This window comes from Tachypleus tridentatus, chromosome 12 (assembly GCF_004210375.1).
Source record: "Tachypleus tridentatus isolate NWPU-2018 chromosome 12, ASM421037v1, whole genome shotgun sequence".
Lineage (NCBI taxonomy): Eukaryota > Metazoa > Arthropoda > Merostomata > Xiphosura > Limulidae > Tachypleus > Tachypleus tridentatus.
In genome coordinates, this window is record NC_134836.1 from 92781174 (window position 1) to 92804386 (window position 23213).

At 31.6% G+C, this 23213-nt stretch overlaps 2 protein-coding genes across 10 annotated transcripts in view; one reads left to right on the forward strand and one right to left on the reverse strand.

Moving 5' to 3' along the window:
- The window catches only part of LOC143234001 (tetratricopeptide repeat protein 28-like), a 42215-nt gene extending 38329 nt beyond the window's left edge, over nucleotides 1–3886 (reverse strand). For 3 of the 8 annotated variants that reach the window (XR_013018469.1, XM_076470989.1, XM_076470984.1), the window contains exons 1-3: nucleotides 3741–3885; nucleotides 2835–2981; nucleotides 1454–1566 (exon numbers count right to left, since the gene is read on the reverse strand). Coding sequence is in view for 7 of the 8 variants with exons in the window: in XM_076470989.1 (XP_076327104.1) it covers nucleotides 1454–1566; nucleotides 2835–2981; nucleotides 3741–3861 (381 nt within the window). In the remaining variant the exon portion in view is untranslated. Of the gene's footprint in view, nucleotides 1–1453; nucleotides 1567–2834; nucleotides 3037–3740 lie in introns of all 8 variants that reach the window. The other 5 variants (XM_076470990.1, XM_076470985.1, XM_076470988.1 and 2 more) reach the window with 4 other exon arrangements.
- Nucleotides 3887–4145: 259 nt separating this feature from the next.
- Nucleotides 4146–23213, forward strand: part of LOC143234003 (uncharacterized) — a 28710-nt gene continuing 9642 nt past the window's right edge. The window contains exons 1-5 of one of the 2 annotated variants that reach the window (XM_076470991.1): nucleotides 4191–4307; nucleotides 11395–11429; nucleotides 12626–12824; nucleotides 17613–17685; nucleotides 20493–21741. In XM_076470991.1, the coding sequence (XP_076327106.1) occupies nucleotides 11413–11429; nucleotides 12626–12824; nucleotides 17613–17685; nucleotides 20493–21121 (918 nt within the window). In that variant the 5' untranslated portion in view covers nucleotides 4191–4307; nucleotides 11395–11412 and the 3' untranslated portion in view covers nucleotides 21122–21741. Of the gene's footprint in view, nucleotides 4308–11394; nucleotides 11430–12625; nucleotides 12825–17612; nucleotides 17686–20492; nucleotides 21742–23213 lie in introns of both variants that reach the window. The other variant, XM_076470992.1, reaches the window with a different exon arrangement.

Below are 23213 nucleotides of genomic sequence, written 5' to 3' on the forward strand. Positions count from 1 at the left end.
TTATTAAATTCATCTGTAAGATATCTATGTGTAGTCTAACCCTAATGTCATTCTATATTTATTTCAGAAAGTAGAAACACTACATATTCCAGTTCACAGTTAATGGTTTTAAATAGATAGTAGTTAAACCAATATGGAAACAGGTATTGATAGAGACTTCACTGAACTGTTTCTAAGTTATATAATTTTATTTATTTGAGGAACTAAAGCTAGATTATTTAGGAAAATCAAAATTTCACAAACAATTAAATATAACTGACAAAGTATTGTAGTTGAAAGCAAGAGCTTGAAATTTGGATAAAATATTTAACGTTAATTTGAGCAAATATTTAAAATAATTTAAGAGTTCTGCTAATCTCAGCAACATTTATTTACGTCGCAAGCTATAAAAAATTAAAGCCTACTCAATAAGTCCTCTATTTTTACTCTTAAAGGTTCAATAAATGATCGATAAATAAAGTATTACAAATATAATATCTGTATTTTTTGGTAAAATATATATATAAATAATATATCTATATTTATCTATGTAAATAATACGCTTGGATATATATGTCCGGAACTATTCTCGAAAATTTCTTGATCAAACGCTACAAATCTCACACTGTTGGTAAGGTCTCTGTTTGAAAAGTACTAATTCAGAATCACCTTGCGTTTTTCTTTCTGCTTAATCAAACTCTTTAATACGACAAATACGCTACATAATTACCATTACTTTATTGTTTACTTTACGTGTAGTTTTATTAAATAACGTTGTGTACCTGTAGTTCTATTTAATAAAGTTACGTCTGCGTGAGTTTGTTTATCTAGCCAGGATTTGTAGATATAACACATAATACTCGAAAGAAAGCGTACCTTAAATGTCGTGTGTGAAAATGATAGAAAAAGGAAAATTCAAGGAAACGGCATAAAAATTATTGCAAATATTTTGCGGGTCATGACTAGTGCATACAATTTCGAACAATCTCCTCTTTTTTTTTTCAAAATTACAAATGCTTTCCAAAACTTATTACATTGGAATAATAGGAAAATGTTTTCGATAACGTCATTTAATTTTGGCAGTATTTGCCATTTGAGAAATGTCATAAAAAAGGGAATTATGAATGACATTTATGTCCACACGCATGTACTCTTTCAAACAAGAAAAAAGTAATTTGCTTCCGTTTGATGGGTTAACTTCAAAAAAGATATAACGCCTGTAAGAGAAAGGGTTATTGTATGAACATCTTTCTCATCATGATTATTCTATACGAAATAAAGAAAAAACCTTTTGAGAGTGGTCACCAATAACTAACGGTTAATTGCAGTATATTTAAAGAATTGCAAATGGTAAAACAATGTCATACAGTTACAGGTGCGAGACATGGCATCACCAAGTTTAATACCAAAATATTTGGTTCAGGGCTGCTTAAATATTATTAATTACGTAGAATGTCGAAAAACATCCACTTACTTTCTGAACTGACAAACCATCTTTCTCCTCCAAAAGTTTATCAAGAATGATTGCTAGAGCTGGTAAGTTTGTATTGTGCAAATTCTTCAGTATTACTGTCTCGTCTGAAGTGCCTGTAGAAGTGAAAACAAAAACCAAACACGTTACTTCCAGTTATCGTTAATAAAACTAAAAAGAATAAATTGTCCCTAGTAGAAAAAAAAAACACCTTCGTAACAAAATACTCATTTCACTCGTTTTCGCATTAGGCCTACAGTCATATTTTCTGTAGGCCTAATGCAACATTTTAATTAAAATCTTAGTTCACTTTCCGAGTAAATATAAAATGGACAATATATTTAACAAAACCACATGCAGAATTGATTGAATTTAATAATTTTACAATCTATTAAATATTAAGGGATCTTAAGTGTTTAAGTGTCCCCTTCGCACCCTCCATGACGCTATTGATACTTTCAATAATTAACAGGAAATTTTAAGCCAATTTTTGAAACCCATCATATGTAATATAAAAGAGTCTTGTTTTGGAATTTCGCACAAAGCAACTCGAGGGCTATCTGTGCTAGCCGTCCCTAATTTAACAGTGTAAGACTAGAGAGAAGGCAGCTAGTCATCACCACCCACCGCCAACTCTTGGGCTACTCTTTTACCAACGAATAGTGGGGGTGACCGTCAAATTATAACACCCCCACGGCTGGGAGGGCAAGCATGTTTTGGCGCGACTCGGGCGCGAACCCGCGACCCTCAGATTACGAGTCGCACGCCTTATGCGCTTGGCCATGCCAGGCCTTGAATAAAAACTTGATTTCATTTTTTTAGGTTAAGGCGTTCGACTCGTAATCCGAGGGTCGCGAGTTCGAATCCCCGAAGTACCAAACATGCTCGCCCTGGGGGCGTTATGTGAAACTCAATCCTACTATTCGTTGGTAAAATAATAGCCCAAGAGTTGGCGGTGGGTGGTGATAACTAGCTGCCTTCCTTCTAGTCTTACGTTGCTAAATTAGGGTCTGATAGCGCAGATAGCCCTCGTGTAGCTTTGTGCAAAATTCAAAAACAAAGAAACAATAAACCAGTCATTTAGAACTCAGAAATTGAGATACAATTGTGAAATTAAAGATATATTTAATAGCCCTCGAGTAGCTCTGCGAGAAATTCAAAACAAACCAATTATGTGTTGAACATGAGCATGTAAGTTATTAAATTGTTTAATCAAAAATAAATAAAATATATAATTGTGCTGACTTTATTTCATTATTCCACTTACTTAAACTGATGATTCTATTACTCTAAGATACTTACTTTACTAAGTAAATGAATAACAAAACTAACTAAATCATAATTACTTGCAAATATACATATGAATGTGTGTACTTTCAGTTACCTGATTTTGATTTAATCTTTTCAGTAACATCAACAATGTCGACTTTAGATTTTAAACTCTCCACCTGGTTTTCGAAACTTTGCATCAATTTAGTAACTTTCTGAAGAACTTCGGCATTCTCATCTTCTTTCAAAAATTCCATTCTAACTGTTCAGAAAATAGTCCTGTGTGATAAGTGAGAGAGGGCATTTCTTTGTGATTCCTTTGAATCAGTAAAAATATAAATGAATTCGTAGAGCAACCTAATTATCTTATAAATGATAGAAATGTAACAAAGCAATGTTTTTTGTTAGATTAACAAATAAATAAAACTGTCTTAATCACAAGTTGACTTTGTTTCAAATAACTTTAACGTAAATGATGGAGCTTTTAAAGCAATTTAATGTTAAATTTGGTGCTTGTCAGAATTAATAATATAGAACAAGTGATAATTAAAACTAAAAACTAAAATACAGTAATTTGAAATTATTCAGATCGTATATAAATATAGGTTTACTGTTATGACTGAAGGACAACTAAAACACCACATATTTAATATTCAATTCACTATTATATCAAGAGTAGTCTTGTTTTTTCGAGTTAATACAAAGATCAGTAGTGAGTGTAATTTGGTCTCAAGAAATCTTGGAGCAAATTGTTTTGCTCCAGCCATACTGAAACGTTTTCATATTTCAGAATATTTTTGGCGTAATACCAATATTAAAAATAACAATTTCAAAGAAACCTTCAAAACGTTGTTCCACTTGGCGCTATGGATCTCTTTCTCTGCCAGGTATAATTAAATAATGACATGGTGAAATTTCCTGAAACTGGTATCACTCAGCAACAAGTGGTAAACTGAATGAAGGTTTGGGTTTCATATTTATTTTAAATACACATAATTAAAAAACAGTTCATATCACTTACCCGTCCCGATATCACAATTATCTACAGACTTACAGTCAGTTCCACCCTCAGCTTCTGGTAAACAAAGTAAACGTTCAGTCCTGAACGTTGGAATATGACAACATAACTTATCATTAAACATATCACAACAATTTTCCCAGTGAATAGCCTACGTTTATTGGACGGAACAGTTTCCTTTTCAGAATTTCCGGTAACTTAACTATACTCAGTTTCATATATATTGGTTACACAAAACAGTAATACGTTGCAAGTTGTAACTTAATTCAAGCAAAAATATAATTTGTATGTAAGCTAATACTAATAATTTCTCTGGAAAGTACATCATGACTAATAATTGAAAATTCTATTTACAAATTTACCCTTTCAAAACTGAGGAGAAACTTTTACACAAGCCATACCAAAATTGCAGTCCGTGATAGTGTTGCACCATTTTAGGAAATTAGCTGTAGCACTGCGGTTATTATTATTAATATTACAGTTAATGCATATAAGTTGCCGCAACTTCCTTTGAAATAGGTTTTTGTTATTCCTAGCTTTATTCTTTCTGATTTATCAAGTTATCCGCTGGTAAGGAAGTGGTGTTTTATTGACTTACAAATAACAATGTTAAAATCTGGAGTTCGATGCTGAAGTGTGGACATTGTGTAGCTTTGTGCTAAAGCATCAAAATAAACAATAATTATTGATTAAGTTTAAAATAGTCGAAATGTTATAAAACAACTTCGATACTTCTAAACATTTGAATACTCAACAATTTTTATAAGTAAATTATCAAGAGCATTAGTATAACTTGGGTCTAATAGTAATAGCTACAATTGCTTTATTTCAGCTTTCAAATAATTGAAATTGAAATTAACGTGAAAAAAGTTAAGATTAAGTATATAAAATCACTTACGTGAATGAAACTAGTGTGAACGAGTTAAGAATTATAAATATTAATGCTGTAGACTAGTGTAGTGTAGTATCAGCACTTAGTTTTACTGTTATAGTATTAATACGTCGTTTAGGATTAGAAATTAAACTTTCAGGTTATCTCTTAAGTAATGTCTGATTTTAGGTTCAGAAAAAGAGAAAGAATTTCAAACGCTTTTAATGTTATTTAATCAATAATGTATGTCCCATTATTATTAATTACTTCCTGCTAACGATTCACAAGCTTCTTCTATAAAATTATTGGGGTTTGGAGGAAAAGAATGTACAGAGGATCGTTTTGACAACTATGTGTTCCAAGCTCTTTCCCATCAAGATAGTTCTGCAAACTTTGGAATATATGATAATCAGATGGGGCAAGGTCTGGAGAATAAGGAGGATGTAGAAGTTTTTCCTAGTCTAGCTCTTCAATCTTTGCAAATATGATCCTTGCTGTATTGGGCTATGCATTATCCTGGTGTGACACACCTTTACAATTGATCAAAGCAGGCATCTTTTCTTTCAGTGTAACATTCAAGTGCTCTAACTGTTGACAATAGAAGTCTGATGTAATCGTTACATAAAGTGGCAGCAACTCAAAGGTGATCAAACCAACAATATCCCACCAAATGCCTCCTAGGATGGAGGCCTATTTTTGGCTGTGCTTTAGCCAGTATACCTGCACTGAGCCATTGTGTATGATGCTTAACATTTTTATAAATTATCCATTTTTCATCTCCAGTCACTAACCTGTCTAAAAAAGGCGAGTTACAATCATGAAAGTCCAGAGAAGTGCTTGGTTTCTGTTAAATCATGGGGGATCCATTTTCCAAGTTTTGACACCTTTCCAAGCTGTTGCAGATAATGGTGAACTGTTGAATGGATTGAATTAAACTTCTGTACCAGTTCTTCAACTGTTACAGCACAATCTTCATCAAATGCAGCCAACAGCAAGTCATCATTAATCTCAACAGAACAACCTAAATATCACGCATCACTTAAGCTGTAGTCACCTGATCTGAACTTCTGAAACAACTTTAGACATTTTCTTTCATTGAGAAACTCCGCACTATAAACACCTTGAATGTTTTGCATAGTTTCTGCTGCACTATTGCCTTTTTTAAACTCATAAAGCATTATATGCCTAATGTGCTCCTCAGACACATCCATCTTCATAAGGGTTTATTTGATTAATGATCTGTAAAAGTGGAGTTGGGTTAATTTCTTTTAGTTATCTGAACATTTCTATACACGTCCTACTACATATTTTAGTCATTAAAGCCTTCCACGAAGACAGAAATGATGATGCACTTTCTGTATTAAATGTTTGGACATTACTTATGGGATGACCTGATAATATTAGCATATAACTTATTTAAGCATAATGACACAGTAATGTCAAATATAAAATCACAAACTATGTCACAGTTTTGATTATTTATGGAAAAATTAAGCTAATAATGCTACATAGAGCCAAATAGTGCTAATAATAAATTAACATAAACTATTAATTTAATATTAAAATGTGCTTTCACAAACCCAGAAATTGGTTGGTGGGATCAAACCAAAATTGGGCCAAAATCAGAGAGAACTGTATTACACAGATACGTACCAATATGTCTAAATGCTGTACCTATATTTCCGTAAGCCATCCCTTCACTAGATTTGTTAGAAAAATGTTAAGAGAGTATACATGGGAAATAATGTTGAAAAAGTACAAACTGAGGCCAGGAAATTCACTTTAATGTTTAGGTAAAATCATAATATCTATTTATTACTTTGTGTTGATTTAACAACAAGATTTTCTTTCACATCTAACATTTTATCTGATGATCTCAGAATAACATCTACAATAGCAAGAGGCAACAAAAAAGGTCTGCATCTTTGTCTCGAGCCTAGAGGTTTTGAGCTAGATTTTTGTCTTAATAAAAAGTTACCTACTTCATCTAAGGAAATAAAGATGCGTGCCTTTGCTTGTAGAAACAGTATACTGCTTAAATAAACAAAACATCTTTACTTATAACATAGTGATTACATTACAGATTGGTAACCACACTAAACAGTTATTACTGGTCTCAAATTGCATAACAATCAATCTTATTGCAGTTGAGGTAGAAAGCTGAGGAGGTGTGCCATATAGTTACCAGTCTAAGAACTTGTTTCATATTTGTGGTATATGAATCACACCTATATGCTGAATATTTGAAGAATGGGTTATAATTTGGGAGATGAAAAGCCAACATATTGTGTGAAGCACAGTCAGCATGCAAAGCATTCTAATCCCACAGAGGTCTGTAGGCATGCGACTATTTCAAGCCAAAAAATACCAATGCTTCATCAGAAGAATGTATACTACATAGAAAATGTTAAATACCATAAGCAGTTGTACTACAACAAAATCAGTCATAATTGTAACTAAAATTATGAAGAAATAAGTATAGGGGCTTTACTTTCTTTTTATGCAGGGGTATCTTTTGTGGTTATGCTAATGTATGTTTGTGCAACTTATAGTTTGTAAAAAACAATGGTTTAAAGTGGAATGGATGCTAATATTCACAGAGTTGTAAAATTGTTATGGATGTACAAGTTTTTTTTTACCTTTAAAACATAAATGTTACTTAAGAAATTAATTTTATTTATCTTTTTTATTTATTGAAAACACAAATAAGTGATTGAATTTGTAGGAAAAATTATGAATTAAAAGTATAAGCATACTTGAAAATACTTATTTTTTTATTTCTATGTATGGTATTAGTTTTTTGTAAACATCCAGTATAAACATATAGATTTTTCTTTGGGTCAGTCAAGGTTTCTTGGTTATAAAGTAGCAAACAGTTAGTTTGCAAGGTGAAAAAAAAATTAACATTCATGCCAGTGGTAGTCACATTGTAAAGAATTTATAAATCTTAAAAGAGTATTTCTGTTGGAAGCTGTTGGAAAGGCAGAGCACTCACCACAACATGCCCTGTCGGTATACATTTTTTTTAAAAGCTTAATATTGTAATCCTGGTGTAAGTTGTTATTTCAAACTAACAATCCTCTACACTGAGCTGGCTCAGAGTGAGTTTGGTGTAACAGGTTGGACATATGATATGTGCATGCAACATGGACACTGAATAGAAAGCTGTAGTTTGGTGCTTTACGTATGTTTAACACAAAATTTCACATTGTTTAAGAAGACTTGTACATTAATGTCTGTCCCCTAGTGGGACAGTGATAAGTATTTGGATATACAATGCTAAAATTAGAGGTTCGATTCCCCATGGTGGGCACAGCAGATACCCCAATGTGGTTTTGCTACAATAAAACACACACACACACATATTAATGTCTAACCAACAAACTTTGTATTAGAAGTAACACCTATTTCAATATGAGTTACTGTTACATAATATTTTTTACTTTTTTCTGTTTTGGTTATAATTGTGATTATTATGTTAAATGTATAGAGGAACTGATTTATAAACAGTAAAAAAAAAAACATTGTCCAATCAGCAATCTGTTTTTGTTTGACATGAAATTGTGTAATACTGTGAAAAAGTATTGTTTGAAAAAATATTTATGACTTATGATGGAACACATTTCTGTGGTCAAATCCTACTTGGAAGAGAAAATAAGATTTTAAAGTTGTGTTTGGATGGGTTTAACCTTACTAAAAATATTTGGTTTAGCAGATAGTTTCCTTAAGGCTGGCAGATCCATGTTGGGTATATGTCCTCTCTCCCTAAAACACAGTATATTTTATAAAATGTGCTTTCAAAATGGGGATAAGATATCTAAGATTCCTTGAACAAAGTTGTTCCTTTCAATTTTTTTTAGGATGGAGTTTATTTAATGATTACTTTTAATGAAGAACCAACTTTAATAAGATTTAATACTTCAGCATACTCCTGTTTGATTTTATTAGGTATGATAGTGAAAATATAGACCTTGTGCTGTTAGTAGGAACAAAATTGTAAAAAAAGTGCAGAGAAATGGCTACAATCATTGTAAAGTAAAAGTAATTACATGGTCAATGATTTGTGTAGGAATGACCTTTATAAATACTATAGGGTTATTGTATTTGAGCATTGATGAGTTAATTGTCATATTTTTCAAAATGAACAACTGCTTGTTTCAGTTCTGCAAATTGAGCACTTTCACTGCCATTTCTTTTCTTCAGTATAGAAATTGTTGAACATAGAAAATGCCCTACAAAAAAACTTTAAAGTTATATGAATCAATGTTACAGTGCAGTTCTAATTCATATATACAGTGTTTGAAAAAATACATCAATTTGTATGTAATTTAAAATCTATCCTTGTATTCCATTTTCTATTCTAAAAAACGTTTTTTTTAAAGGTCCATGTCAGATTGAGTGTCCTTAAACATTCTCCTACATAAAGCAGATTACTGACCTGAAACATAACTGGTTTAACTCATTAATATACACATAAAAATGTCCTTGTATCATTTGAATATTATTGAAATGTGAACAAGTAAAAACTTTCTGTGTTTTGTTATATTCTTATGCACCTTATACAATGTTGGCAACATAGAATCTGTCATACACAGGTACATATAGTATTGAGAATGACAATATTGTATATGTAAATATGGCTCATTTGGGTTGAGAAAAGTTTTTGTTTTTGTCTTTTTTTTTTTACGTAGAGGAGCGAACAACATTTTGACCTTCTTTGGTCATCTTCAACCTGACGAAAACAATTCTCAACCCAAACGAGCCGTTTTTACATATATATTTTTTTTACAAGTAGGTTTTCTCAACATCACTGATTATTGACAATATTGATTCTACAACCATTAACAAAACATATTTAATTATATTTATTTGTTTACAGCAAAATTGAATTCAGATACAAATTGTTATGAACTTATGAGTAATTAAAACACTTGCAGAGTACATTATTTTTTTGCCTGTTATGCAAAGTAGGTGCAACACTTAATGTACTTCTGTAATAGATTTGAAAACAAATTGACCATTGAACAAGAGAGACACTGTCTACAATAATTACACCAACATGCTTATGCATCATATTTTTTAACAATAAATTTATTTTTTACTCTATAATTAAATAATGTTGAACACATTTTTAGTTAACTTCCAGAATTTAAGTAAAATGAACACACTCTTGAAAAGTAGTTTATTTCTCTAACTACAAATAATAAAGACCTAATTTATTTTGAGACTACAGTTTAACTTGGACACTTATGGTTAAAATATAAGATTTATTACAGTTTTGATGTGTATTGTTTTATTTTCACTAGGTTTCAGTAACTTACCTTTACCTGTTGTCATGTTTCCTAACAGGTGCCCACTTATTTAGAATGTGTTATGTGTAGATACACTGATTGTCATTAGCCCTAAAACTGTTCAAGTCAAATATTTCGGTTTATATTGTTCAAGAAACCCATGAATAAAAGTAATGGAGAATGTGTTAAAAAAGCCAGGCACACTACATCTGCCATTTGCAGTGCAGATGAGACCTTTCAACCAATATGAAGGTTCAACTAGCCAGCTGGTAGACAGTAAACAGGGTACATATCATGACTTTTCATGAATAACAACCTTTATGGTGTGAACAAGGTTAAGTAATAGAATCATAAGTATTATAGATTTTATTTAACTCATTTACTCATCAAATTTTAGGGAAATAATTATTAACATAACAGTATTTATTTTCTTGTATTGTATATTCATTATTATTTATTTTACACAGCTTTACTGTCTTTCAATATAATTGGTGAATGAGTTAGTTACTTTCATTTTGCCCAGACTAGTTCAAGTAACCATTACATCAATGGGAATTACCTATATTAGCAAAGTTTATTTTATTTTATAAATATGTAAAGATCTCAAGTTTCATAACTACAAAAAGTTATTATCTTGTTACAAGAAACCCATTCAGTTTAGGGTCAGACTAAATATACTCGTGTGTTCTGATATTTGTACCTTTTAATTCCTATCTCTTCCTATACATATTGCCAATGGAGATGTCCATATTTAAATAAATTTATGAGTGTGTGATAACTCCTGTAATTTCGAGAAATTTCAGCATTATTTTTTGTCTCCTTGAACCTTGAAATTAATCTGTTTTTCTTTGAGCAATACTATGATACAATACAACATTATTTGTCATTTCCATCTTTACCCACAGGATAGTTTGGCTTTTAGAATCAGATGGTGAGTTTTAAGGTATATATACTAATAATATTTTCCATGTATAATATATTGTACATGTGGTTTTATATATATATTTCAAATAAAATGTTGCTCACTATCATGATCTACTACTACATTCAGATTGTGTATCCACATGTTAAATAAATCTACTCACCATAGATCCTTGTTTACCATTCTATTTAGTAATGTATAAACATTAGCTTTACTCTCTACAGTTGCATTGTCTAGCCCATTTGCAGAATAATATGTGCGAGTTTTTGTTTTGTTTTTTACTTAATATTCTGAGATTTATGAATAGAATTTCTTGATTTATTATCAGTTTTATAAAGGAAAGTTTTATAAACAAGTTGCAAAACCTTCTGTATATACTGGTTTTTGGTAATATTTATTAATCAACACAGTAAAACTACTTAGATCTGCAGCACTGATTTTAAGAGTATATGGGGTAGAGATGGCCAGGTAATGAAATTTGCTAATCAGTTACATTCAGTTAATCAGTTACTTTAACATGAGACTAACCTTCCTATTTTCATTCTAATTTTCAGCATTTTTTAATATTTTCAGACTGCCCCTTATTTTAATATGATAGCTATCTTTAGGTAAGCAATATAGGATTAAGTTACTTTTTTATTCAAATTGTTGTACATGAAAGTGCATATGCACAATGTAATATGAAACCTACTGCAAGCTCTAAATACTGCTTATTCTGTTTTGTGGGTTTTTTTCACTAAAATGTTCATAAAACTAAAGAAACTAATTCTTTATTAAAAACTCAAATAATCTTTCCACCCCACCCCCCTACTTATGCAAGATAAGTTGCTCATGTTTGAAGTTTTGGATTTTTATTAGCATATTAGGCATCAGTGGTATGACTGAGCCTTGGTCACATGAAAACTATTAAGATATGTTAAAAGAGAGTATTTTTGTTTGTAAGAAGTGAGGGGAAAGCTTAAAATAGGAAAGAAAAATATCAGTGAACTTAGCACAAAAGTAGAGGGTGTTAGAGTTTTAAAAGGAAAGGAGAGCAAAACTTATTGACTTGGGTTGTTGATGGAGAATATGTTTAGGTACACGGTATAAGACTTTGATATTGGATATATATGTGCATAAAGCATTTATTAATTAAAACTTACTAAAATCTACACTTTCTTTAGCTTTTAACATAAAGTCTCTAGTACTAATTTCAGAACTTTCAGATGCCCTACTTAGCCTTGCAGTGTGTGTCTCTTTCTCTGTGATAACTGAGATATGACAGTGAATACATGTAACATATAAAATAGTGGTTTTTATTTGTGTTCTCTCCAGCATATTCATTTCATTGTGTTTAATGTTTATATATTTACCACAAAATAATTGAAGATTTGCTAAGCAGTCATTTTTGTGAATATACATGTAAATGAGATATCCTAATTTCTGAAGTGTAATAATATCTCTGATTACTTTGTGGTTTCAATATTTACTGTGTGCCAAATGTTAAGCTTTAATGGGCTTGCTATTAAGAAAACTTTAGAATTATCTTTTATGGACAAATAATTTTCTTTTGAAATAGAAGTATAGAAATGTTAGTTTCATGAGCATCAGGCAAGCATGACTTGTATTGTAATTTAAAATTAATTACCTCTATATAATATTCTCTTGGTTTCAAACATTATATAGTTAGTATATATATGTCCATCATAAATCTTTTTTTGTGTTTGTTTACATGTAGGTACTCTACACGTGTATAGGAGTAACTTTTCATATAGCAAGTAGTACATAAACTAATATAAAATGATTCAAAATTTTGTATCTACAGTTCCATGGAAATGGATCATGCAACACTTGATGGAAACCAAGAAGATAATGGCTCTTGTAACATGCAAGAAATCCATCAACATGGTTGTAATATTTTCCCACCAGACAGTGAACTGTCTGGAGGTCACACTACAGTACAAGCCTATGATAGCCATGATATCCATGTTGGTCCAAGGATATATATATCAATGCATAGTTCAGTAAGTTACTTTAGTTAGAATTATAATATCTCTTACCTAAAATTGATTGCATTTGAAAATTTTATTAAAATATATGAGTTAGAAGACACATTCAGCATAGAAAACATTCTGCACTTAATAATTAATTAGAATTGCAGATTTAATCTTTGAATTAAAAACACAGCAGTGTATAGTAATAGGAGCATATAAATAAGTAAATCAGCATATTTTCGGGTACCTTATATCACTTGTAGGATGTCAACACATTTTTTTGTTTTCTGTGATTAATTTTTATTTTGCACTTTTTTTTTATTTCAGCCTTACCTCTGAAATACTGAAAATCCTTCCTTATTGAATTAGAACTCACTCTGTCAACAAATGTGTTAACTTTTCCACATTAATTTTGTTAAGCATTCTGTGCCATTCATTTTAATTCAACTTCTTATGCCACTATCAAAACTTCATTGGAACCTTACTTATACAGTTTGCCTGTAGAGTGTTAATACAATTGTAGCCTTGTTGTCAGACCTAATTCGTCAATGTATTCATGCCATTGTGTGCTGTGCACCTGGCAGGTATCACAGTCATGTATACACTTAATTTTCTTTTGTTTTTGACAAAAGTCAATCTTTTGCTCAGACCTAATCAGCTTCAGAATCCACAGAGTTGGATTTATTTTTCAGTGCTCTAGCCTTAATCCTGAAAACCATTTTGCTGGTCTCCTTTCATTTTCTCTCAAGTATGTTATGTTTTTTATAATGAATCTGGAACCATTACACCTGAAGTTGATTGATTGCTTGTGTCATATGAGATGAATCTTTTATTTGATCCTACAACCTCCTTCTGATACTGAAGTTGTTGATGTTGGTGTTTTTTTTAATTGGCTCTGTATTCATAAACTTCATATTGTAGTACTATTCTCCCTTTTCAAGTTTTCACCCACTTAGTTTGTAATTTGTCCTGTCTTTAGTTTTCTGCCTTACACACGATGTTTTGTTATCTTGTGAATAATTCCTTTTTCTGCACAATTACTGTTTTTTTTCTCTACTGGATCATATATCTACTTCGATGTATTCATTACCTACAGATCTCACTATTATTGTTTCTATTACAAAGTAGTTTGAATGTTCCTTTGACACTTTTACCCATCAAATTGTATTTCAAGGTGCTGGTCTTTCAAACAACTGACCTCCATATATGTATTTTAAAACTGTTTTTGTGTGTATTTGTAGATATTTCACTCTTATTGTTTCATATTCAGGATAAACTTTAACAACAGGAGTTGATAAGTGCCTTCGCATCTCACTTTGCTCCTGGTCATTGTTTTCCTCCAGAGTCCTGTGTATAGCACATGGTTATTAATGCTCACTACCATTACTTTTCTTGTGGTAAAGCATCAATGCTGGTAAGGTGTATTTTTATTATCATTCACTCATTGACTCTCTTTTAGGTAGTTCTTACCTTCCAGATAATCAAGGGTCACCTTTGGAAGCTTGCTTTCAAGTTCCTTAGGTTATCTACATTCTTCAATTCAGTTTTATATTCAACATCCAATTTTGACTCTTCCAGTATCTATTTGATTTTGGAGTTGGAAGTTTTGAACCCTTTTTTATAACAAGGTGATATCAGTGTTTTATTTCATGTTTCATCAGGATTTCTGAATTAAAATCTCATATTTTTGTAATATAAAAGACAACAGAGAATTGTAGACTGGTTTAAAATCTTTCCTGTCTCATTTGTTATCTAAAAATTCTTCTTTGATGGGGTATGTGAAGCTGGAGAATGAATTAAACTTTGACGAAAAGGAAATTATTGTACTTCAAGGGAGACTTCTTTGCACAGTGGGAAATTCCCCTTGTACATCCACTGAATTCAACACTATTTTCAAGACACTTATAGATACATTCTATTTTACCAGTCTTCTCATACATATCTCTATTTCTTTGTATTGTAGAATGGTTTGTCTGTTTATAACTATTTTCTTTTCAGTCTGGATTTGACACCCACTATATATTGTTTCCACATATATAGTCAAACCATTAGCTGGTCTTCTACACACAATCAATATCAATTATTACTATTACCTAGATGATTATATAATTATTGCTTAGTAATTGCCTCACAATAAATTGACATTCTAGTTAACTTATTCTCTAGGATGGATTGTTCATGAATTCGTTTCTTAGCTTTGGCCCATTCAATATCTTGTTCATCTGAGATTATGTATTAACAGTCTCTCAGAAATTCTTCACCTGTCTCCAGCAGATTTCAAGTGTCTCTACTTCTAAATCTGCCAAACATATCCTTTGTGATATTGGGAATGATGGCTTCTCATTATATGGTAATTACAAATTACCATGGATTATATTTATTTGAAACACTGTCAATTAGAACTTACCCCTTCATGGGAGATATTCTCAGGTCTGTTGTCTATTGTAATTTCTACTACTCTCAGTTATTTTCAAGTGCTGCTCATTGAGATGTTTGCCACTGTGGGCTCTCCCTTTTCCTCCATCACCTCTTCTGGACCTTTTCACAGATGTTTTTCTCCAAGGTCTGAAATATTCTCAGACATCCAATTCTATCATCATTCTTTGAAGCTTTGGGCTGTTAAACAAGAAAACTAAGATTTCCTGCTCTTGTCATACCACTGCTATATTTTAGTAGTTGCAGACAGTTTGACTCTTTTGGCATAAAGCAACAGGTAATTTGAGTTTAATCTCTCAGTATTTGTTTTTTGAGGTTTCTCTATTTCCATGGCTTCACTTACATCATGTCTTTTTCTCTCAGTTTTCTGTATTTTTCTAACAATGAATGCTTTGAGGCCGTCTGAGAGAAATTGTTTCTCTATGCCTACTCTCTTCATTTTCTTTCTTGAATATTGGCCAAGTACGGTTGGTAACATTGTACAATTGTTCTTACTGCTCTAGTCTTCCAAAATGACATTTGTTCTCTGTAGCATTATGGCTGGCTGTTATGCAGTCTTTTATTAATGGAACTGCTTATCTTCTTGAGGAGATATAATCTTGTGCTTAACAACTGCTAAACCAACAGGAGATATAGTTTTGTGCTTAACAGCTGCTAAACCAACAGGCCTTTGCTAAATGCTTATGATCTTCTTACACAGCTCTGTGTTTCAGAAGAATTTTCTTTTCAAACATGTGGATGGTTGCCACATATGTAGACTTTTCTTTTACACAATGAACAGGCCCAGCATGGCTAGGTGGTTAAGGCACTCAACTTGTAATCCGAGGGTTGAGGGTTCGAATCCCCATCACACCAAACTTGTTCGCCCTTTTAGCCATGGGGGCATTATAATGTTACGAGTAATCCCACTATTCATTAATAAAAGAGTAGCCTAAGAGTTGGCAGTGGGTAGTGATGATTAGCTTCCTTCCCTCTAGTCCTACACTGCTAAATTAGGGATGGTGAGCACAGATAGCCCTTGAGTAGCTTTGCATGAAATTCAAAACAAACCAAACCTTGCATGGCATTAGATATAACAGACTACTATTACCACTAGATGTCTCAGCTCCAACTGGTATAGGATCAACTCACGTTGCTGAGTCCATCCTCGGTGACTACATAAAACTTTCCTTGGTCCTCCTAAGTACCCATTAATTTAGCCATTTTCAATATGAATGAAAAGAAGCCACTGTTTTGGGCTGCTCCCTAAAACCTTTCACTGCAGGTCTGTGCAGAAAGAGGTTCTAGTGTTCCTCCTACTTGTTTAATCCACTTTCTGTGTCCCATTGTTTGCTCTACAGGTTTAATGCACTATTATCATTCATAAAACTTATCCCTTTGTCTGAATTAAAGGTCCTGTGGATAAAGAGGTATCCTACTGAAACAAATTCCTTTTTCTGAGTGCACTTTAGATCCACATGTGACTGTGCTTCACGCATATTTCTTTTACAGTATGTTATTATCTGCCCAGCCTATAAATTGCAGTTATAAATTTTCTGTTTTGTTTTCATTATTTCCTTTACAATATGTCTTTTCTGGCTTTTAGCAATCCAAAAGTAAGATTCTTATTTACTTTTACATTTTGACAATTAAAATAAATTTTAAACAAATATATATTTGTGAAATACCTTACCTCCTACCTCCCCATGAACATATTTTCACCATTTTTGTAACTTGCAATAAAACATTAATTGTATGAAAATGCAAAACTAACATAATAAGTTACATGAAGCATAGGAGAGTAGAGAATTATGGGTGATACATGCTTTTAAATGTGTAAAGGACTTTTGGAAATTTTGAGCATAGATTTTGTTCATAGCACAAGTTCAAACTCAACAAGAAATGTGTTTCATCATTTCAGAATTAAGTACATGTTGGAAATTAATTTCAACTCTTAAAAGATGTAAAATTTCAGAGCATAAGCCTATCTTAGTGGGTGATAATCCAAATTCAGTTGAAACCTAAAATATTAACTGCTACAACTGAACAAAGCAAATAAATGAGCAACAATTTGTGAAACTGAAATAGAATGTTTTATTAACAGGATGTCTGATCTTGTACAGCTTAATATCTTAATCTGTTTTTTATCTTGCGTGAGTGTTTCTTTTTATTGATTTATTCTTCTTTATGAGAGTTGACTCAGATGCTCAAATGTCTTCCTTTCAGAATGGCAAAAACTTTTTATTTCTCTGCTCCAGGTTAATTCACATCTCAAGAATAAGTTAAAATTATTTTAATAATGAAATTAGAAAATGTATATACATGTAGGCTTCTGTTAGGCTTAACGTGTATCAATTCAACTGATTTATGATGATGCCTGACTTCTATTTGGATCTTCATCAGGAAAACTTGGAGAATATTTATCACCTTCTGAACCGATTGGGTGTTCATAATGTGACAATCAAGACAGAAAAAGGTATTTTTCTAATAATAATATTTCATACTAATTGAATAATCAACATTTTACACTGTCTTATATGTTTTTTAAAATGCATATGTATTTATATAAAATTGCCTGCAAAATACACATTAAAGCTAAACTGAAAGTGCATATTCTTCAACATGTATCTGCAACCAGGTTTAATTTAATAAACTGCTTGGAGGGTGAGGCTGTAGTATGCTATAGTAGGAATTGTTAAATTATTTAACGAATGAATGACAGCATTATTTAGGCTCAGCTGACAAGGTTTAAATATTATAAAACCAAAAATAGGTATTTGTGTCTTGCTATGATTTTGTGAAAACTAATTAAAAACAAAAAATATTATACTTAATATGACAAAAAATAAAAGAAACATCAAATATATACATATATGTTTGAAAATAATATGAATACTTTAAATGGTAATGATAAAGTGCAGGAAGGAAATAATTAGTTATTGTAGTGTCAAATACAAACCTCTTAAGAGCATTAAAAAGGTGTATGTGTATAGTTAGTTGATTATGACTATTTATTAAATTGTCTCTAAACAAATCAAAGTAAAATAGGAGATTTTGAAACTTTTACATTATTTGTAAAAAAATGATGAGTTTGTGACATCAGAAAAAGTACAGTGGTAGAAAACTGTGATTGAATTTCACTGAAAAAATGTTCCAGAGTGAAAAAATATAGTATCATATACACAGTTCTCAAGTACAACTCTTTTAGGACACTTGTACTACATATGTTATTGTTGATCATTGAAGAAAAGGGGAAAGATGCATTGTCATGGTATCAACTAAACAATGGAGAAGATTTCTATCTATGTAGTGTGCTTGACTTTACAATGATTTTTTCCATGAGAAAGTCACATGATATCAATGTAGCAATGTGATGCAAACCATGTACCCTCAGATCTAGAGCCCAACATGCTAGCCACTTCGCAAGCATAAGCTATAATAAGATAATTTAATGCTTGGATAAATCACATGTGCTGTAATCATCATTTTAGGTGTTCTTCTAAAAATATGATTTTCACATTTGCAGGAAGTGTAGTATAGTGATGTATTTTTACTTGCAACATATTGTCTGGTTTCTGAATAATGTGAAAAAGTCTTTTCTACAATAAATAACAAGGCTAATAAAAATTAAAATTAGCTATAATTGTAATAAATATAACATCCTTAAAGAAATGATAGGGTAGACTAACTCACTATTGTTACTCAAAATGTTTGATACATATATTATTCATAATAGATAGACACTTTGATAAAACAAAGATGCTATACTGCCCTATAAAAAAAATGAAAATAATTTGAAGTATTGATTCAGAAGATTAGAGAAGATCAAGAAAGTTGATGAAACAAGAAATTAGGACATCAAAACGTTATTTGTGAGAAAATGTAAAAATTAACAGTTATGATTTCTTTAAATACATTAAGGGTAAACAAAATTAATATAATTCCTCTTTAAAGGAGAGGCAACAAAAAATTGACCAAGTAATTATAGATCCATTAGACAAGATGCCACTTAAAAGGTTTATTTAAAAAAGAAAATTATCTATAGGCATGGGGAATAAGTTAGCAAATTGCATACAAGAGTGGTTGGATGGAAGATAGCAGAGGGTTGTTACAAATGAAGTTCAGTCAAACTGGATTAATCTCACAAGTGTGGTACCTCAGGTTTCAGTCTTAGGACCTTTGCTATTTTTGATTTATATCAATGACATAGATGAAGGAATGGCCTATAAATTACATAAACTTGCAGATAATGTTAAGGTCTTAGGTGTGGCTAGCTGTGAAGAGGATACTGCTGATTTACAAAAGAATTTACATCATTTAGTAAGTTGGGCAAATAAATGCCAAATGGGTTTTAATTATAATAAATGCAAGACAGTGTATGTGGGTTATCATAATATGAATTATAAGTATAATTTGGATGGGAATAACCTTAACAGTGTCATGAAAGAAAGTGATTATGGTGCAATAGTTGATCAGCCTCTAAAGCCATTCAAACAGTGTGCTGTTACTAGTGGTAGAGCAAATAAAATTTCAGGTTATATCAACAGAAATATTGAATGCAAGTCTAAATAGTTTGTAATTTCATTTTATAGGTTGCTGGTTAGGCCACATTTGGAATATTGTACTCAATCTTTGGCTTCTTACCTTACAAAAGGCATTGAATGTTTGGAAATGGTTCAGAGAAGGGCTACTTATTGCTTTCTGGAATAGAGAGGTTGTCATTTAAGGAGAAGATGAAATCTCTTAAATCGTTTTTCTTGAACAAAAAATATTTAGGGGAATCTGATTGATGTGTTTAAGATTGCAAAGGGAATTGATAATGTTTGTGCATCATCCTTTTTTACCACTTAACAGTGAGAACAATAGAACTAGGGAACATAAATATAAATATTGCCAGTGTAGGAGTCATCTTCAGCTTAAACAGTTTAATTTTTTTAAAAGGGTAAATAGTCTTTGGAACTGGTTGTTTTAGGATGTTGTAGAGGCAATATATTTAACTGAGTTTAAGGGAAATCTTGGTAAATATATGAGTGATAAAGCTGGCTTAAAGATTTTTTTAAAAATATATTTATTGATTGTTTTAGAAGATGGAACAGTTAAGATGGACCAATAGGTTCAATGTTCCAAAACATTATGTTATTGAAAGGATTTTTGGGTATCTTGGGGAAAAAATGTGTGTTAATGTATAAACATATTACACAATACCTGTTTCACTTAGAATCAAGCTTTTTAAGAACAGTTGAAAAACATCCTGATTATAATGGGTTTTCTTTCTTTGTGTAGATTCATGGAGTAATAGTCTGAAACAAGAGACTTCATATAGAAGCTTGGAAGAATCCAGTTCTTCAAGGACATTTGAAAGACAGTCTGATTATGAAAGTTCTCAATGTAACCAGTTTTGCATGGATCCATGGAGAGATAATCCTAATCAAATAGCATCAATTGATAACTCACAATCTAGGCAATCTTGTAAAGATTTATTGACTGAGACTGCAACCCAAGTTAAATCAAGTAAAATTTCAGAGTTCAGACAATCTTGGGAAGAGCCACATAAATGCAGTATTTATGAAATAATACCAAGTACAAATTCACAGTACATGCAGCCTGGTGTAAACTCACTGTGTGGGAGTTTAAACCAAATGAAATTATGTACAAGCATTAGTAATTATGAAGAAGATTGGAAAGAAAGGTTAAAGGAATGCAAAGTGCTCAATGCAGAATGTCAACTTGAACCTGGATTTCTCGCAAGTTACTCTGAAGGTAGTGAAGAAATGTGGAAATATGAAGCTGATATTGAGGGTAATGATGGTGAAAATAAGTCTCATGTCAGTGGTAATATTGAACAAACTAAATTAACAGAAACTCTAAAAGAATATTCAAAATCATTACAAAACTGGATTTTTTTCAGATAAAAGTGAGGTTCAAGAAAGCACAAACACCTCAAGCCAAGCAGACATCTCCACACTAAAACAAGAAACATCATCTAACAAATCACATCCTACTAACCTAAGTTTATTCAGTAAAACCAGTAATAGATTAAAAACAGAAAAAAATAAGGAAGAAAATAAATTTATCTGTTATGAGCTTCAGAAGAAACAATCACTAGAAAACAAGATTAGGACATTTTGGAAAAAAATGAAAGAAAACTATATCATGGAAGGTAGTTTCTTAGTTAGTATAATACCAGGAACCTTTTATAAAAGTAGCTGTGGATACCATGTAGAAATGAGCAGTGGTACGAACTATAAAGTAGAGTTAGGTAATTTTTTACATTGCGATTGTAATGTTGATTTAAAAATTGATGGACAGTTGGTAGCTTGTCTTCGACTTGCATCTCAAGTCAGGGTAAGATTGGATAGTCCAATGAATTCAACAGAAAGATTTATTTTCATGAGAGCTCATGATGCTTTCACTCCTAAAATAGGTGTTATTCAAAGTCAGGAACGAAATGGACTTATTGAAGTTAGATTTCAACCAGGATATATCCATATAGTAGATGAAGCAAAGACAGGAAACACTTACTGTCCACAAGGTTTGTGTTATTTCATAATACTTGTCTTTGCAAGAATATGTAATGATGATGAAAGTAAATCGTTTTGAAACTATTGTCATAAGTTTGTGTACATACATTAAGCCTTTGAATGACCTCTCACCTCAACATTTAATAATGTGAATTGTTTTAATCAGTGATGCTGTCAGCATTACATTATGCCCCAGCTAATAGGAAAGTGACACATTATCCTTACACAATATTCCCCTTGAGTACTTTATGTCAATAAAAACCTCATTATTTACATTGTCACTACATTGTTTAGATGTGGTTTTCTAATACAGTGTTAAACACTGATCTTTTGTGCTTCACTTAGCTTTTAAAGGTAGTTTAATTTAAAGCTTCTAATACTAATTATCTTTTCTGAAATTAATTTCATTTCTTTATGTAATCAAACCACAAGACTTTGGACACATATTTCAAAGACTTTGATATTTACTTCAAAGGAGTAACCATCATCAATAACCTTGTGAGAAAGTCTCAGCAGAAACTACTAATCAAACATGGTTTCATAACTATGAAAATGCCTAAGGAAAACAAAGAGAACAAAATTACATAGAGTTGTAAAAAGTCCTCTATTCAAACTTTTCCCCATTTGTTTCCTATATCATTTAAATCCACTTCCTCACCTAAGAGATCCATGGCTCTGAAATGTTGGCTTTTTCCACCTTCAGTTTACTTTACATAGGTATGGTGATTGTATTCTGAACTGTTTTCTTCTCCCAAAATTTGGGAACCCTCTGTTCATTTTTTTGTCTAAACAATTGTTCAAATTACAATCCTCCTTGTCTTGTGTGGAAAGTACAATGTTAAGTTGTTTGCACAGCTTCCCTTAGATGAAATCGTATTGTATTTTTTTGCCATGTGAATACTCTCCTTCCACTAGCCTGAAGAAGCTCATTTGACTTGTGTTTTTCCCCATGGGAGGGGACATATTTTATCTTTGTAATGTCCTATCAAGCTTGTCGTTTCACAGATTCTGTTGCCTTTGGCTGTCAGTGATCCTGGATGAGTTAGTACAGGCAAGGATGGGTACTTCCACAGACATTTTTGTCCATTGTTGCATAGTCATTTCATCAGCCTATAGATTACATATTCCTCCAGTTTATATTGTTCAATCTTCCAAAAGATTCTATAGGGAGACGTTGTTCGTGGAACACTAACAAGAAAATAAAACTACTTTTCCAAGAGGCTTTAAGAATGTGAATTGTTCATACAACAACAAAAGATAAAACAATTTAATAAAAAATATAAATAGTGGAATAAAAAGGAGACAACAGAATGGCAGGTGTTGCTTCACAAGGAATAATTCTGCATCCAAAAGTTTGCATCAAATATAGAATAAAAGAAAGTATTCAGCCCACCTTCTCAATTTTCACTGTTGAGATGAAGATTTCCACAAGACTATCTTAGCAGTATATATATTTACTTTCTAAGCTATACTGGACCAACAA